Source organism: Phalacrocorax aristotelis, chromosome 9 (genome assembly GCF_949628215.1).
Source record: "Phalacrocorax aristotelis chromosome 9, bGulAri2.1, whole genome shotgun sequence".
NCBI lineage: Eukaryota > Metazoa > Chordata > Aves > Suliformes > Phalacrocoracidae > Phalacrocorax > Phalacrocorax aristotelis.
Window position 1 is genome coordinate 31217887 of NC_134284.1, and position 17475 is coordinate 31235361.

The window sequence follows — 17475 nt, forward strand, 5'->3', positions numbered from 1 at the left end:
TGCTGCTTTCTAAGCTCAATCTCCTCATACTCATAATAAGAAAAAAAACCCCAGCATAATGTGACTAAGTTAAAATTCTAGAAAAAAATTCATCTAATTCCCCTTCACCAGAAAGCAACACCAACATTGTGGGCACCCAGGTCTGATCTCAGAGCTACATCCTCCAAAATGAAATCTCGCTGCTCTTCTTATCCCTGCTCCAGTCCCAGGCTGGGAGAGCCTGTCCACACAGCTGATCCAAGCGCCCTGTACACCCCAGAACCAACAGCACAGGGTCAGGGTGGGGGGAGCTCAGCTGTCCCCACACCTTCACCCATCACTCACCAACTACCTCGGCCCAAGGACTGAGCCTACTGCCAGAAGAGGTATGTTAAACAAATGATACCTCTTATAAGTTTTTGGAGGGAACTGAGTTGTTCTTGTTTAAGGAACAAAGCAACAGCTCAGCTGACTTTTGGGTCAGAAGGATATCTAATTAGTATTATATAATTATTCATTTCACATTTGGCAGCAGGAACAGACATGAGAAGCCAACCTTCAATGTTTTTATTAATTTGTAAAATACTATAAAATATAAACCAATGATAATTCAATTATGTACTGAGCACTATCAGTGCCTTTGGAGCTCTGCTTTGAGGATCTAACTAATAAAAGGACAGATTCTGCTCAGTAAAGGCATACCGCTACTCTGAACGAACCAGGTCAGCTCCCGTAGTTCTCCTAAGGCCATCTTAAGGCACTGAACAACTTGGTGTCACACCAGCCTGGGCCTTGCCTGAGATGACCCTTCCTTAGGGACAGAGCCTCGAAAGAAAGCGAGGAACAGCACATAAATGAACATCACCAGATGACAAAAAGACGAAGGAAAACAGATTCCCCATTAAGCCCGATCTTTCTGAAAAGTCTAAGCCTAGGATTTTGTTCCCAAGAGCTTATAAAATGCCATGTGCCATCACGACATCTTTTAAAGGCACACGTTTCTTCCCCAACCTGACAAAAGATACAACAAAATCAACCCAGCAGCCTTCAGTAAGCGTTGATGTTGGTGTTTCTACAGTAAATCAAGAGAATGGTGGGATTGTGGCTAACAGCAGCAAGTCAGGTTTTAACTCAACAGTGCTGTGACCTGAAATATTAAGAGAAACACTTGCCCTCCGTGCAGCAGTGCCACTACTGCACCAAAGACCTAAGCCAGGGCAGTACATGTCATCTGGCAGCAACCTAACCAGGCAAAAACTCAGATCATTTGTCTTGTAGTGTGGTTAGAAAACCCAACAACTCCGAGTCTCTCAGATGCAGACAAGTCTCCCATAATTACAAGAACACCTGTTCTTTATTAGTATCTTAAAAGCAGGTTTTCCTATTCCTTAATTTTCCCTAAAATTCGTGTCCGTCTGCACCTACCTGCCCACCTCTTCCCGTGTGGAGGGCACAGGCATCACCCCCCACAGCCGCCCAAACACCCCCTGTGAGACCCCGCCGGCGCGGCCGGGCCTCCTGACAGAGGAGGACGAGGAGAGCCCCCACACCCCCTCTTCCCGCCCAGCCGGGCCCCGCGGCCCCGGGCCAGGCTGCGGAGGGGCCCCGCCGGTCCCGGGGCCCGGCTTCACCCCGCGGCTCCCCCTCAGCCCCGTTCGCCGGGGCGCAACGCCCCTCGCCCCCCCGGGAAGGGCGCGGCCGGCGGCGGGTGCCTGAGCCCCCTCCCCGGGGAGGCCGCCCCCGCCCCGAGCGCCGCCCGCACTCACCGTCCGTCGCCATGGCCGCGGCGGCGGCCCGGCCTCCCGCGCTCGCTGCCCGGTGGTGGCGGCGGAGCCCCGCGGCGAGGCGGGGAGGGGTGGCGGTGACCCGCACGGCGCCTGCCCGCCTCGGCGCGGGGAGGGAGCGGGGCGCGGCGGCGGGGCTCCCCCGGGGCTGCGGGAAGGAGCCGCGCTGCCTCCCTTCCCCCCGCGGCGGTGCCGCCCCGGGGCAGCGGCGGCGGGGAGCGCTGGGCGCGGGGGGAAGGCGTGAAAGGCGGCGGACCCGCACCCCGGCTGCAGCCGCATCGCCCCGCGGCCCCGGGCACGGTCGCGGAAAATAATCCAACGCGGGAGGTTAAGCAGCTTCACCCCGGCTTCCTTAACTACGTGCCGCTCCTGTCACCAGCCCTCGGGGCTGCAAGGACCTGTTCGTGGCGTTGCATAAAATACAGCTGCCAACTCCACCCTCACCTGGATGGACCTTGCCAACGTGCAGCCCCGTGCCAAAACCTAACTGGGGACATGGCCGGTTGTGCTGAGCCTGGCTCCCAGTTTTAAATGCTACCTCACTTTTCATCACACACACAAAACTCTCCCCTGAAGAAACATGTTACTCCCCCTCTTTGATAACCTTTAATAGCTGATGGCTGGGCCTTATGCCCTCCATTATTTTCCATACCCAGGTTTACATTTCTGTGGCTGAAGCGGTTCAGTGTCTTACAGAAAGCTCAAGCTGTTGCAAGATAATTTTGCTTTGCATGTCTCAGTTGCCACCAAACTATGGCACAACATAGAAAAGACTGACCCAAGACCTGCAGTGCTAGGAGCAAGACAGTTTTTGTAAGTTTCTCAGCCCCTTGTAGCTCAAAGTTCTCGCAGTCCCATTCCCAAGTGCTGGATCACATACAGGTGGAGGAGAAAAGTATTCAGTTACCAGGCTTAATCAGGTGCCCAGGTTTGAGGACAAAGATGGGAATAAGGTGAGGAAGCCAGGTCCACGCAGCAAGCTTTGTAAAATGTGAACGGGCGATTGCCAAAGTATAACAAACTTGAAAATGAAACATCCCAGAGAAGAAGGAATAAAATATCTGTGTCATTTGAAGAACTCACTATGCATGTGTGATGAGAGAATGTGAACTCTGTGCATAGGGTTCTGTTATGTAAAACATTCAAGGACAAGACTAGAAGGAACCTCAAGGTATCCTCTACTCCATCTCCTGTCTCCAAAGCAGGACTAGGTTGACCTCAGACAACCACCACTCAGGTTTTTCCAACATTGTTTTGAACTTAGCAGAGTCACTTTTACTGTGTTTGTTATAAGGCCAAACTGTGTATTTAACTGCAAAAATCTTGTATTAAGTAAATTCATGTTGCTGTAAATTGTACAGCTCTGCCTGAATGAACATGGAGAACAATTCATCACCATTTGCATAAACACATATTACAAATCTGTAAAGACTCTTCGCTCTCAAACCCTTTCTTTTCCAGAACAAGCTCTCCTACAGTCAGTTTTCATTTTGTTGCCCTTTTTTTTTTTTTTAAGCATTCTTTAATTATTCTAGAGGTGACTTCTACATGCCCCCGAACTGTACGCAACACAGACCACCACTGCCATCCATGGGATCTGGAATTTCTCACATGACCCCCATACTGCCGGTCTGAGGGCTGCAAAACCTTCCAGACTGAGAACAGCTGCTTACACAAGCGTTCCTGAACTGGTATTTGCATTTAATCTGTGCTTACAAGTGCAGACTTTTGCACCCGCCTTTACTTAATTAGACCTTGTTGATTTCTCCCATTATAAAAATAAAAATTATATTGGAAAACATCTTCCACTTAGCAGTTTCTAAACTGATGTCACCTGTAAGTGTTTTAAGTCTATCCTGCTTTTCATCACCCACATTATAGTTATAAACATTGCATAGCACTAGTTCAAACCTCCACTTCGAGGATCACGTAGATTTGCCAAAGATCGGTGATTACCGCTGTATAAATGTAGTTCTTCAGTCAGCTGTATATCCAGCTTAGAGTCGTTTATATCCAGCTTAGAGACATTTCAGCCAAAGCGCATTTTTCTAATTTATATACAAAAACTATAACAACATCCAGATACATACCGTCACGTTGCCTCACTCTTATCCTCCAGGTCAGCTGGGAGTTAGAGTGGTGTTAGAGAGATGAAGTTTCCTTGCTGCCTTTGACTACTGTATGAGCTGAGGCTGTAGCCAGGAGAGAAGTTAGATACTAGAAAACAATATCTGTGAAGTCTAGACTTACTGTTGTTGGTTGGGGGCGGGGGTAGGCTGGGTTGTTTTTTTTAATGACAGCTGCTTGCTTCAATGAAGCATTTTAGGAAGTCCCTTCTCCTGTTTTCAAAAGCCTGTAACTGCCCATCAGACTGCAGCAAGGGATTTTTATGTTTTTTAAAGAGATTACACCAGCATTATGAAATTTTGTTTACAGCTGCCTCCAAATTTTCAGAATTACTGCTTTGAAATATTACCGCTGCATATAGTCAGCAGTTCATCCTTAAGCATAACTTTCATTTTACATCTACATAATTTTATAAACAAATTAAAGAACAGCTGTTTTTGTAATTAAAATATCAAAATAACTGCTTGTTGAATGCACCCATCTTCGTGCCTCGTCAAGCCTTTGCGTGCTTCTGATGTTGATTTGCAAATCATTTTCAGAAGTACGTGCAGGAAGACTCGTGTCACTGAATATTGAAAATCCTGAAAAATTCTCCTACTCAGCTCTTGGGATGGTTCAAATATACAAGGAGAGGCAAACAAGATGGTCACATTATGAAAAAGCACCACTTCAGGGAACAGTATTAAACACACTCCTTAAATGTTAAAATAAACTTATTCCATATATATGGAATCATAATAATTTAGCTGAAAACAGCCTGTCAATAAAGGAAAAAAATAAACTTGTAGCTGTGTTTAATATTTAGCTTCCTTGAGAAAGATACCTGCAAGCCAGAGGAAGAAAGAAAGAGAGAAAACTCTTTCAAGTTTCCCTTCAAGAGCCCAATACCACATAGGTGGAAGACCTAGCTCAGCCTCAGTGCCCAGAAACAGCAGAAGATGATTAATGCTGTGAAGTCCATCTTTAAGCAACTTCCTAAGTGAAGAAACTCCTAAGAAATGATGAATTTCAAGCTGTATTCCCAGTATGTGCTAGAAAAAACTCTCCATCTGTATCTTTCTTAGCCACCCAGGGGTTTCTCAAGAAGAGACTAAAGTACTCCCACTGTACCTCATCTACAAATTGCTACCCTGTCACACCTATACTGCTATCCACCCCCTGCAACACAAGGATACCAGAAAGCTTCTCCATCAGCCTGCACACCCGCACCCGAAGCAGCAGCTGGAATTGACAGAACTGACAAATGCCGTATTACCAGCAGGATCCTAACTGCATTAGGATGATCAGACAACTTTGACCAAATAAGTCTGGTTAAGTTTTCCTTGAGAGGTCTCAGTCTCTTGTATCTGCTCATCAAAAATCAGGAGCAGAAATGCATCGAGGCAGAATGAGTTTATGCTGATAACAGAATAATCAATTGTTAGGTTTACTACACAGTAAGGTTTTGGCTTTATTATAGTGTTTCCTCTTTTCCCATTAACAAGGTTTTGAACACAGCACTGCTGCTTATTAGTCTTTCCAGTGCCTGACCTGTTTGTCATTTAGGCCTATTCCTTCTCACCAACTAATGCATTTAACACAGGCCCATTTTATATTCATATAATGTATATTTCTACTTAGTGTTTCTTCTAGGTGAGAGCACTTTAATTCCTTTAGCCTTAGACAGTCATACTACCACACTAATTCACTCAGTTTAGGCCCCTTTTATATTAAAGATCTTTCAAATTTCTATTTTGAATTTCTTCTTGAATGTGGACATCTCAAGTCCTTTGGCCTTTCTCAACAGTACAGCTACAATCAGCTGGAGAAAATACCAAGGAGAGTAACTGTCCACATTCTTGCATTGTTGCAGTCAGAAGGGGGTATTTAAGGCTACAGCCTTACAGGGCTGAATGATGACACCAATTCTAGTGCTTGCTACTGTTTACAGAAAATCCTCCAGCGTACAATTCTCAGTCTGTTTGCTTTTTCTGCAGTACTGTTGCCTAGCAATCATTTCCCTATTCTGTACCTGAACTCAGTACTGAGCTTCACGTTTATTTCCACACCCACTTCTTCCACATCACCTCTCCAATTTGTAACTATCATTTTGAATTCTAGTCCTGTCCTTGTACAGCTTATGGTCATCTGCAGAATTAATAAATGCACGTTATATTCTTCATCCAAATATCCAACGATCAGGTCTGCTGGAGACAGAGTACAATAAAAGGCTTATCACCAAGTTTACTTCCCGCACCTGTGGGATCAATCCATGATAAACATTGCTGAAATTGCACACTAGAAAATGGAGCAAGTAAACTGTGAAAAATAATTTATTGTACTACTTTTAAACAGTCAGTAACCTTACATTCAGAGATAAACATTTCCAAACATGTCTCATACAAATATTTTGTGAGCTGTTCTTTTAACAGTCTCAGCTAAAAGCATGATTGCAGATCAACGTCAGTTCCAAGTGATAACTCACACTGCACAAACTATATACAACAAGCAGCCATCTTCTCTTTCCAGCTCAAACTTTGTCTCCCACAAGAAGCTTTCACCAGGTGAATAAAGGCACCAGGTGTTGTACCATGAGACTGCTACAGTATACCAGTCACTACCAGTATTCCAGCGTCACCTGGAGTTCTGGTCCCAGACACTTCTTGTTGTACATTCAAACGCATCCAAACCCAGCACTTTGTGTTACCTGTGACATTTACATTTTGTCATTAAAATCAACATTAGTGCTTCTCCAACTGGATACTCTAACATCTTCTTTTCCTCTTGGGGAGAGATGCTTCTGAAAGGAAATAAAGAGATTTTTCTGACAAGCTTTTCAATCTATCTTCCCTCATGGGGATGATTCAAGTAGAATTAATTCTGCCTAGCAAAGGAAATTAATTAGATGAGCTCTTGAGATCCCCTCCCAATCCCGCTTCCCATGGTTCTAGATATGAAAAAAATCTTTCTAGATTCTACAGCACACTATCATTCAAAATATCAATTAAAATTCCATTGATGAACAAAATAATGTACTTCAAAACTTATTCAAGCTTGAGAGCTTTCTGCTCCTCATGAACACCTCTAAGATTTCATTGTGAATTTGACAAGTGGAATACTCACAAAATTAAGCACAAAATACCTGGAGATGTTGCTTATGGCTATTTTTAATGCTTCAGAATTTACTGGCAAATTCTGAGTAATGGAGAATGTTCCTGATTTAGAAAGAAACTTTTTGTACACAACAACGTGAAGGAAAAGTAAGTAAATAAAGTACAATATTAAATGCACCATTATGCTTTCAATATGACCATTTAAAATGGAATGAATTTACATTGCCTACAACTAAAGTGATCAGAGAATGTAATCTCATTTCACTAGAAGATGCGCTTTTGCTTTTAAAAAGCGCAAATATAAATGTGCTACCTCACTGCAAATGTGTTTTAATGGTTATTATCCTCCCTTGTATGAAATATCCTTCCATTACATACAATTTTGGATAGTAAATTAACTCCAAAGGATATACTCCTCACACTTATCTATGTCATTAAAGCTTTCCAGAAGTTGCACTTAACCCTTTGCTCCCCCTTTAAGCAACCTAATTAAATCCCACTCTGTCAGGTTAAGAACCATTACCTCGGTCTACCAAGCCTGCCTTCCACTAAGCGAGCAACCCATCAGTCTTAAGCCAGCTAGAACTGCCAGGGGAAATCACGCCTTCAGCTGGCCAGCTCCTCTCCCACAAACACTACCCACGATTGAGACATGGAAACAAAGCAGTACCTCGAGATAAAGAGGATGCTATTTTCTTTGTACAGTGGCTGCTCTACAGTGCTTTCATTCTCCTCCAGCAATACTGAGAACAGACCCTGAAGCTTTTGAGTTGGAGACCAGTTCAAGGTCATCTAACATCTCAATTTGTTCTATACGCATTTGATGCTTCTGTAGAGCAACTCCACTGCCAGCTTTCAGAAACCTGCTTTACTGTTGCTTCCAAATAAAAATTACATTATTTCCAGTAATGTGAGTGATAGCAAAGTCATCCACTCTTTTGCTGTGGTTCCCAGAATCCTACCCCAACTATGTCAGACAACTTCTAATGTAGCAGAGGACACTGTTACTGTACATGTATACTAGAACATAACACTTGTAGCATTGCCCAGCTGAAAGTAAGGCTACAGAGGAAACTTCTATGTCCCCTCACTTCCACAAAGGTGAAGGCAGCAAGGGCTATTCTGACCTCCAGCACAGATTACCTAATTTCCACAGCTACTAGAACAGGTTTCTTTTGTAAGAATGACAAAAAAATCACTTTTCCCTATACATTGGAGCTCTTCAAGCCAGATTCGTATTATGGAAGAGTAAGCCTCCTTTAAACTGGAGCAGTTTTAACTCCTAACACACTATAATGAAATCTATGTAGAAAAAAAAGACTCACAGGATTTTGCCACCACATGTGTGCTCGTAACAAAGTCTGAGAGCAAAGCTTCAATTTCATGTAACAATTTACAGGCTAAAAACTAGCCTAGCTTTTGTAAGGCAGCAACATGTGGTCCAAAATAACAGCTTTAGTTTCAGAAAAATACAGCGTAATAGAAAAACAAGTGTCAGGTTTGTTAGAATTTCAATCATTGTACCTTCTTCATCCGAGTCATCTTCTTCTGTGATTACAGGCATCCCAATATGCCGAGTAACAGTTTCCTTTGCCACTTGCATTTCACCTGCCGATAGATATTTTCAGGAAAAACTGTCAGCTTTTTTTTTTTTTTCTTCTACATCTCAAATCCAGCCATTAAAAGACTGTTCACTTCCTGCTGTCTTGACTTTCTAGTCAAAGGCTATGGAGAATCACCTACATTTCAGAGTACCATCATACGGCTCACTAAAGAAACCTTCAATAACAAGTAATTAACACTACAAGTTTAAAGCATCTCAGTCCAGAGATAATGCAAAATGCCCTTATTTCTCTGCAACACTTCATCTACTGTTTTAAAGTGAAGGAAAGGCAACACTGCCTAATGCCCACTGCTGAAGCAGGCTGAATTTTCTCAGTAACTTTTTTTCTAGCAGAAGCTAAGTCAGTCAGAAAACAGAGTTTGGAACTTTGAAATTAAATAGCTGTCTTCAAAATAAAGTCCATTCAAAATTATTTTGTTGTTTGATTTCATTTAACCTTTAATAAATAATAAGTAAATGAAAAACTTAAATGGCAGAGCAACTTCTATCAGTTTAAAAGTTGGATATCAGAAAGATTATTTCCTTCATAGTAGTAGTTTTCCCTGTTTTCAGAACTGGGAGACAAAGAGATTAAAGAAAATCTTGGAAGACAAAAAAAAAAGATGCTTAAGCAGGGATGAGCAAATACCTAGAAAATAAAACTGCACCAATCCAGATGACATAAATGCTATGATAGTAAAATAATTAAGTCAATCACTGGTCAGTTCAGATGCGTAAACGATCATCAGCACCAGATAGGATCTCTCCAGGAGAGACCTGAAAGACATCAGTGATCTCCCTCTCCTTCCCTCACCTCCTCTTTGATCTAGCAAAGCACCCTCACACCAGGATTTACACTTATCTCACATTGAAATAAGTCACGCCTCAGATTCAGAAACTTGATGTTGTTCAGAACATATTAGCATATATTATGACACCATACAATATGAATCCATGTAAACGGCTAATACTTGAAGTTCTGGTCTCAGCACCATACTTTTAACAAACTTCACAAATGAAGGAAATGAAAAAGATATTAACTTAGCATCTTTGGATCAGGTAAGGGTTGTTTTTTTTTGGAAAAAGTTCTGGTCTGAGGCACAGAGGAGTTCCCAGTCCAATTTTCTTACTTTTAAAAACATTCACCATGTCCTCACTTACACCGTTACATTCTGTTTGTACTTGTCCCCTCCACAGGTACTTTTGCTCTGCCATTCTTGTCAGCCACAAAATTCTATCCTCTCCACAGCGTTCAAGGGGAGATTTAATACTCCATAATACTTCATCTTAAAAGTCTGAAGTCTTTTTCTGACTACATTAGGCAAGGGCCTTCACTGAGTGCACACAGAGACATCCCAATGCTTCTTAATGAGTATAGGTAAACGAGGACGATATCAAGCACAAGCCATTAAAAGTATTTCCTTCCAGGATACATTCTGAAGTAAGAAAAAAGGTCCCAAAGACTGGCCATAAGTACCCTGTACCTGTTTTAAAAACATTTGCTCCTTAAAATTGTTTTTATTCCTAGCTAAAATTATAATGCTCAGGAGGAATAAAATAGAATTACAGAACAGAACCACAAAAAACTAGTCACAAGTGTATTAAAAAAACCCTCCTGTCAAGAAGGGAAAAGTTAAGTTTAGCTACAAACTAAACACATCTAGAACTCTTATAATGTAATAATTGTAATACTGAGGTTAAGGAACCAGTTTGATAAGAGTTTTGAAACTACATCAGTTGTTGACAAAAGGTTCGTATTCACATGGAAGTACTAAAAATCTCAGTAACAAAAGAACAAAATAAATAATGAGTATCACACAGAAGGAGAATAACTGATGTGATAGTGCAGGTACTAGTCTTCAAAGCAATCGTCACCATTAAGACATCAATAATACTTTTTTCTTCAGAAGTATTAGAGGATATTCCTTCAAATGCTCAGGAACAGAATAGAAACAGGCAAGGTTTACTTTAGATTTCACGAAGATAGTATGAACTATCAAAATTATCAGATAGGCTGATTTTCATCAAAAAGATAGCTTCAAAAGTAGAAGCTATCTGTCAGAAGAAGCAGCGGTTAGACACGTATCTTAATCTCCAGTGTGTTTGTTCTATTGCAATAGGAAAAATTAAGACACTGCCACACAGGACATGCTTTTCCAAGGTCAGCCCTGCTAATTTTTCTCTGGAAGGGCATATATATGAGACTTCAGGTTACAATAAACTGCATGCACTCATGTTGCCTTGTTACCTGACCAGAGTGTGGAAAACAGGAAGGTTCAGTTACAACAGGGGTATCACAAAACACTTCTCCAATCTTCTACCTCCATTGATCAACAGTAAAATTTAACCCACCTGCCTCAGCTAGCAAAGCAATGGATAAACTTGTGCAGCCTTTTGAGGTTCATGAACGCAATGGAGGAATACCTTCGCTTTCCAAAGAATCTCGCCTCTTTGCTGGCTGTGGTCTTCTGCTGTTTTTTTTACTTCGGTTTGGAGATTTCCCATGACTCGATCCTGATTCAGAAGATTCTAATTTTACTTGACGATGTCTTCTGGATTTGGAAGCCTAGAACCCAAATGTACGTATGAATGACACAAAAAAGCTAAACTTCCACAGCCAGATTATTACTATACCTCAGCCATTACTTTACAAGCCAGCAAGGACCAAATCATCAACTTCCATGTCTGGGTGGAGAATGGATGGAAGGGGACGGAGGAAGGACTCCCACTAGTTACCATTCTTCAGTTTTAACAGGACAATGCCCTTCTATGATTCAATGGATGTATCACTTAAAATTCAGGTAATTAAATATTAATTTATTTCAAACCATTCTCTGTTGGCATTGACCTACACCATGTTGCACAGCGCTGTGTGCAAGCAAAAGGAATACTTCCAAAATCTACTGCACCATAGAGCCTCCGTACTGTCATGTTTTGCTTAGGTGTCTAGAAAAGAGTATCACTGCATATTCACAAGTCTGGACTGCTGTACATTCCAGAGTTTTCATTTAATAATGCATTTTTCAATAAGAGATTTTAATGAAAAAGGAAAGTTGTGATGCGTCTCATAGGCCTGCTACAAAAAAGACAAATCAACAGGTTTTTTTTAAAGTAGCAGTTATTGAAACAATGTTTCCAAGTACTTCCTGCTTACTTTAAATCCCAAAGTTACATTTTCACAAGCATCTTCAGAGATTCCAATACCTAAGCTTCACAGAATTTGAGCAATTAAACTCAAAAGTATTTTTATTCCATCTACTTAAACGGAACGCAGACATCAAAAGATACCTTGCAAGTTAAAATCCCCCAAGCATACCTGCACTGTTTCTATGAATCTAACAAGAATAATAAGAGCTTTAGGTTTCCCCAATGTGTTAGGAAAACCAGAACATTCAAAGGTTGAATTAGAGAGTGGAATTTTAACTCATTCCTTTGTAACCCAGCATTTACGTTGAACTGGTACTTAAAAGTGCTCTTTAAAAATAAATACATCCCTATCAGCAAACTTTATACCTACCTCAACAACTGCAGAGTAAGACTTGTATTTGATTCTAGCTAATGCACTTGCTCTTTCAGAACCCTGCAAAGAAACAGAGATCGGTCAGAAAAAGTTTTCATATTCTATTATAGCAGTATTGAAATGAAATATCACATCAGACAATCACTTGAGCAATATCTCACTACTGCTGTATTTCTGTAATTATAATTAGTTCTATATAATTAGAATGCTGCTGAACCGTTACTTAAAGAAAAAATTAAAATGGCAGACCACAGTTGTGGTTGCCTGCAATGTTACAAAGCCCAGGAGGAGAAAATCAAATTTGAAACGTCACATTTTACAAAAATTCAAAGTTGAAATGAGATAAGCACAACATTAGATAATTTTGTATCATTAAAAAAAATGGATATTGCATTTAGTTGAGATTCCAGAAGGAACAATAAAGGAGTTTGGCTAAGAAAATACAGTTCCTTCCCCTCCTTACCAGAAAGACTTTTTATTACGAGCATCCAGGAGCTATCACAGCAGTAAGTGCTTACAGCTTAACAGAAAACAATGCAATTTAAAACAAAAAGCAATCAAAACAAAAAAAAACACCAGCCCCACTAGCTATTTCTGGAACTTACTTTGACACTATCAAGCCTTGACATACACCACTTAGCCTGTCATGCGAAGTCAATGAACTAATGGATTTGCCCTGCACAACATAGAAAACTAGTTATTTTTTCTTACCTCTGATTCTAGCAAAGTCCTTTCTTCCTTTTTGTTTGATATTTCACCGGTTTCTTTAGCATTTAGAAATAATTTCTGAAAAAAACTCACAAAACAATCTTTTAAAATCTCTGTCATATGCAAGGCAGCTAAAATCCAAGAATTGTGAAGACCAAAACAAGTATTTAGGCACATGCCCATTTTCTTCATTGATCTTACACTATGGCCTTTCCTTGATCCAAGAATAAGCGTTACAGAGGTATTTCATATGGTCATTACAATACTGCCCATAAGTCACATCTTGCAGGGCCTACCTCTCAGCAATCACTTATCAGAGAGGTAATACCACATACAAATCCATGTCCGCCTCCCCATACCACAACTCTGCCTAGGGTTTTACTCATTCCATGTCTTCTAGGTTACAGCTCCTTCTGCTTAACTCTGAGATTTATGACATATGCACAGAGGTAATTACACCAAGACTGTTGGTTCTTACATATTCACACGTTAAGCTGTCGCAGCACAATGGTCAATACTACCTACCATTCTGTTCTGCTGCCATTCGTGATATTCCAAGGTTATGTCTTTAAGAGTAACTACAAAATCATCTTTTATCAAGCTCAGGGCCTTGTCTGGCTGGGATTTGTCAGCTGAAATGACACACTTCATTTTCTGATAGTGGTCATGAATATTCATCAGTTCCTAAAATAAGAGAGACTCTTTTTCAGGGGGAAAAAAAAAAAAAGATTCCAGCATTAAAGCAATATTAGTCCTCAGTGAACAAAACCAGGGTCATACAAAGCATTCTAAGGAGACCATTGAACTAGCAGAAGTGTTAGAAACAGTGTCTGTTTTACTCAGTTCAGTTTTAGGGAGTCTAGCAATGCTGCTACCTAGCACCGTCCCACCAGTCCATCAAATAAGCAAAAGAAGAAAGAGTATCTTTCATTATTTAAGAAGGAAGCCTCAGTGATACTCAGGATCAGTGTTCACAGAGGTTTCAATCTGAGACGGTGGTCTATATTTATCTCTTTGGAGGGAAGCATTTTAAATCCTCCTTTTGAGGAAGGTTGTCTCACCCTCCCATTTCACCGATTTCTGATTTTTGTGCTACTGTAGTCAGCCTTACTAAGGATACATATTTGCTAGCAGAAGCTAGAAAAACCTGTGAACAAAGATCTACCACTGAGTCACAATGAGCAATAGAAGAACCTATACTTGGCTTGAATTACTCCAATATATAATACATTTTATAAAAAAAACAAACAAAGCAAAGTTTTAAGAGGAGAAATGAAGGTTAGAGAAAGCTATAAACTTGCAGATGGGTAAATCTGTATTACTGCAAGTATCAAGCCTTCAGCTGCAACCTGCAGATGTACCACAACAAACATGCTGCCCCCTGCCCTCCATTTTCCATTTTTCTCTTCCTAAAGTGACAGCTGACCTGGTTTCTACCCTTCCCCTTTTACATCCTACTGAGGCAAAATCAGAAGATATTAGAGCATATTTCAGATGAAAAAAGGTACCACAATTCCTCCAAAGTAAATGCTGTGTTTCTGAGTATTTGATAAAATTGCTGGCACAGACCATTACCCTAGTCTGCATTCCATAAGAAGACTTATAAAGGACAAGCCTGTGCTAACTGGAGAAGTTATAGCTCTTGGACAACAGAAGACGAAAAAAAAAAACATAAGAAAACCCCCAGAGATTAATCTGTAGTTTAAAAGTTCCTGTACCTCCAACACATCGTTAGTGATGAGGCTGTTTACTCTGTTACTTGGGTCCTTAAACTCCTCTTTAAATTCGTTTTCCTGAATCTTCTTCTTAGTTCTGTAGTTTAGCTAAAGCAAAAGACAATGCTTTGTAACTTAAACAGCAAACTGAAAATGGCACCTCCTCTAGAAGTCTTACTGCATATCCAACCACCAAGGCATAAAACCATCTCACCTACAACAGCATGCAGCTTTACTGTCAAGTGCTCAGTCAGCATTTTTCAAAAATCATTCCCTAGTCAAAAATTTAATCCAGCACCCAGACTCAAGAGTTTGACATTTCCACAACTTGTAAGACATCTCAAATACAGTAAGAGCATGAGACACTGAAAAAAATATTTTCAGGTGAGAAACATGCTGCATTCAAACAGCCTCTACGCTTTACATCACATACATACCTACATAAAGCAAGACCTATTACATTCCAACACAACATCAAAGCTAAAATAAAAACATGAGCGCTATTGAACTGTCAGCCATTGAAAGCTGAAGATATTTTGTTAAAAATGGTAAGTCATTAATGTAATAACTCACTAGCTTTGGCATTGCTGTGAAATGGAATGCTCTGGCAAGTCGCAGTGTCCTAAAGATGTACGCTGCATCATAATGCTGGGCGTCGATCAGATCCTGTTGAAATTTCTGGATTTCAGGCCAATCCTTAAGTGCAATTCTGATCTGCAACAAAACAGTTGTGTACCATCACACCGACCTGCATATTCCAACAAATAAAAGTGAATTCAGCTGACTACTGTGATCCCGTTATCCTATGCACAATAGTTGGATGTCTAGAGCATAACGTGTCACACAATCACAGAACTACAGAAAGGATCTTACCACAACATTTGTTACTACTCTCAAAATTTTATGCAGACAAGCTTACTGTACTGTTGTGTTAAATATTCTCACTGTGGTTGCTTTCTCCGACAGTGACGTGGAACACGAGCCCTCTCTGACATTTGAAAAAGTTACCTCTTCACATTCCGAGATGCCTGAAACAATACACACCTAGGAGACACTCACTCACTACATGATTAGGAAATAACACGTGTACCATGATTTGCTGCCAGTGAAGTGCTCATAAAAGTATCCCTATATTCTTGCTTTCCTTCCTCTCCCATGTACTCTGCCCACTTCATTTTCCCTCTACCTAAGTTAGCTTATATTTGATAATTCCTGGACTCTCTGACAGTTGCTGTATAGCAGTGGCTTTACAATTTCCTAAATTCATCTCCATAAAAGGTACTGACTTCTCTGAAGTTAGGATATGAGATGTAATGGCATCACTGTAGAATACTTTAACTTCAGTTTCTTATTTAAATAATTTTGACTCAATTGTGCATATGCACACAACATATACCACACAGTTTCCAAGTAAACCACTTCTCCTTGCACTGCGTTTTCAACGCCTTTATATACTGGTCTCCTGTCCTAGAAGCAGCAAGGAGATGTGTCGTTCTGGCATTCACCCTTTCAACCTATTTATGAATTCCACTTCTGGTTAACAGGAACTGGAAATATGTCAAGTCTTCATTCTGTTGAAATTCTAAGGGAAAACGGGGGCTGTAATAGCATTCTCTGCAGAGCTGATGAGCACATTCTCTGTTCCCATTTTGAAAGCTTGTCTTCTTCAATTTTTACTAGAGAAGGGCTTCTTATCTGGCAAACTAGATTTCTGAGATCACCACTACAATTTAGGAGGCATACACACAATATTTTAGTCACCACCATGCAAGTTCTCAAACCCAAGGGTGTTTGAAAGACTACCTTTTCCAAAGCGACCATCTGGTTCTAAATATTTTTATTTTAAGAAAGTGAGACAAAGCACCCTACCCATTTATGATGACAAAGTAGACAGGGTTATACCACATATCTTACATCCAGCATCTCCTGAGAATCAAACCTCAGGAACAATTACCTTTTGTTTTGGCTGGCAAAGCTGTGTGCTATAGAGCCCATACAGAAGGTACAGCCCACCAACTCGTATCTGGAAAGCGTACGGGGGCAGGAAGTACTGTTGTGCCAGTTCTAAAGTCTTCTTCGTGAGCTTATTCCTCTCCAAAGGTCTTATTCTACCACTAAAGTAAACAAGAAGGAAGCACATTAAAGCGAGCAAGTATGAAAGTGCAGGTTTTAGAAAATTCATAATGCAGAAACAAGTTTTAGGTTTTTAAAAAATATATTACCATAGGGCTCAAGTTCTGGGAAGTATTCAAAGGTGGCCAGTCCTTAAGCTCTCACACAACACTGCATATAATTCCATATATTAAATTAGATGTAAAGTGAAAAATGAAATACCCTAGAATTGTGTGCTTTAATCTCGTATCACGAGCGCTGCATCAAACTCCCTGAAGCATCTAATATACAACACAAACTGAAAGAATAACTGGTCTTCCGGTATTACACAGGGACCGATGCTTCGCTGCCATTTACCCACACACCAGCCGGGGGAACCCTTCCCCAAACCCGCACCCGAAGGGACGCACGGCTCGCTCACACACACACCCCCCCGACCCCGTGAGCCCCCCGCACCGCCAAGGGGCAAGCTCAGCAGCGGGGAGCTGCAGGCTTTGGGAGGGGGGCGGGGGGGACACACAGGCCCCGCGAGGCGAGGCGAGGCGAGGCGAGGCGAGGCTCAGCCACCAAGCGACGCGAAAGGGCGGCGGGACGCGGGGCTGCTGAGGGGACTCGCCGGGGCCCCTCACTCACTAGAAGATGGTGTGGAAGCGGCGCTCCCGCCACAGCTCGGCGAAGCGCTCGAAGCGGACGGTGTCGGCCTCCTGGAAAGCGCCGAGCAGCTCCTCGCAGTCCGCCTGCAGCCCCGGCACCGAGCTCATCCCGACACCGCCGCCCCGCTCCCCGCGCATGCGCCTCCGCGCCGCCCCGCGCCCGCGGCGCCTGCGCCGCCTCT

At 41.6% G+C, this 17475-nt stretch overlaps 1 protein-coding gene across 3 annotated transcripts; it reads right to left on the reverse strand.

Annotated features, from left to right (window-relative positions):
* Positions 1 to 6186: 6186 nt before the first annotated feature.
* On the reverse strand, positions 6187 to 17452 carry SNAPC1 (small nuclear RNA activating complex polypeptide 1). 3 transcript variants are annotated; one of them, XM_075104147.1, is made up of 10 exons: positions 17274 to 17452; positions 16483 to 16642; positions 15102 to 15242; positions 14532 to 14636; positions 13339 to 13497; positions 12817 to 12891; positions 12103 to 12165; positions 11010 to 11151; positions 8507 to 8590; positions 6187 to 6669 (listed from the first exon to the last, which is right to left on the reverse strand). In XM_075104147.1, the coding sequence occupies exons 1-10, from the start codon at positions 17429 to 17431 to the stop codon at positions 6635 to 6637; spliced, it is 1122 nt and encodes a 373-aa protein (XP_074960248.1). In that variant the 5' UTR covers positions 17432 to 17452; the 3' UTR covers positions 6187 to 6634. The 3 variants fall into 3 exon arrangements, with proteins under 3 accessions (XP_074960248.1, XP_074960249.1, XP_074960250.1); XM_075104148.1 differs by having other exon boundaries at positions 6187 to 6666; positions 17274 to 17451; XM_075104149.1 differs by lacking the exon at positions 13339 to 13497 and having other exon boundaries at positions 17274 to 17449.
* Between the last annotated feature and the right edge of the window lie 23 nt (positions 17453 to 17475).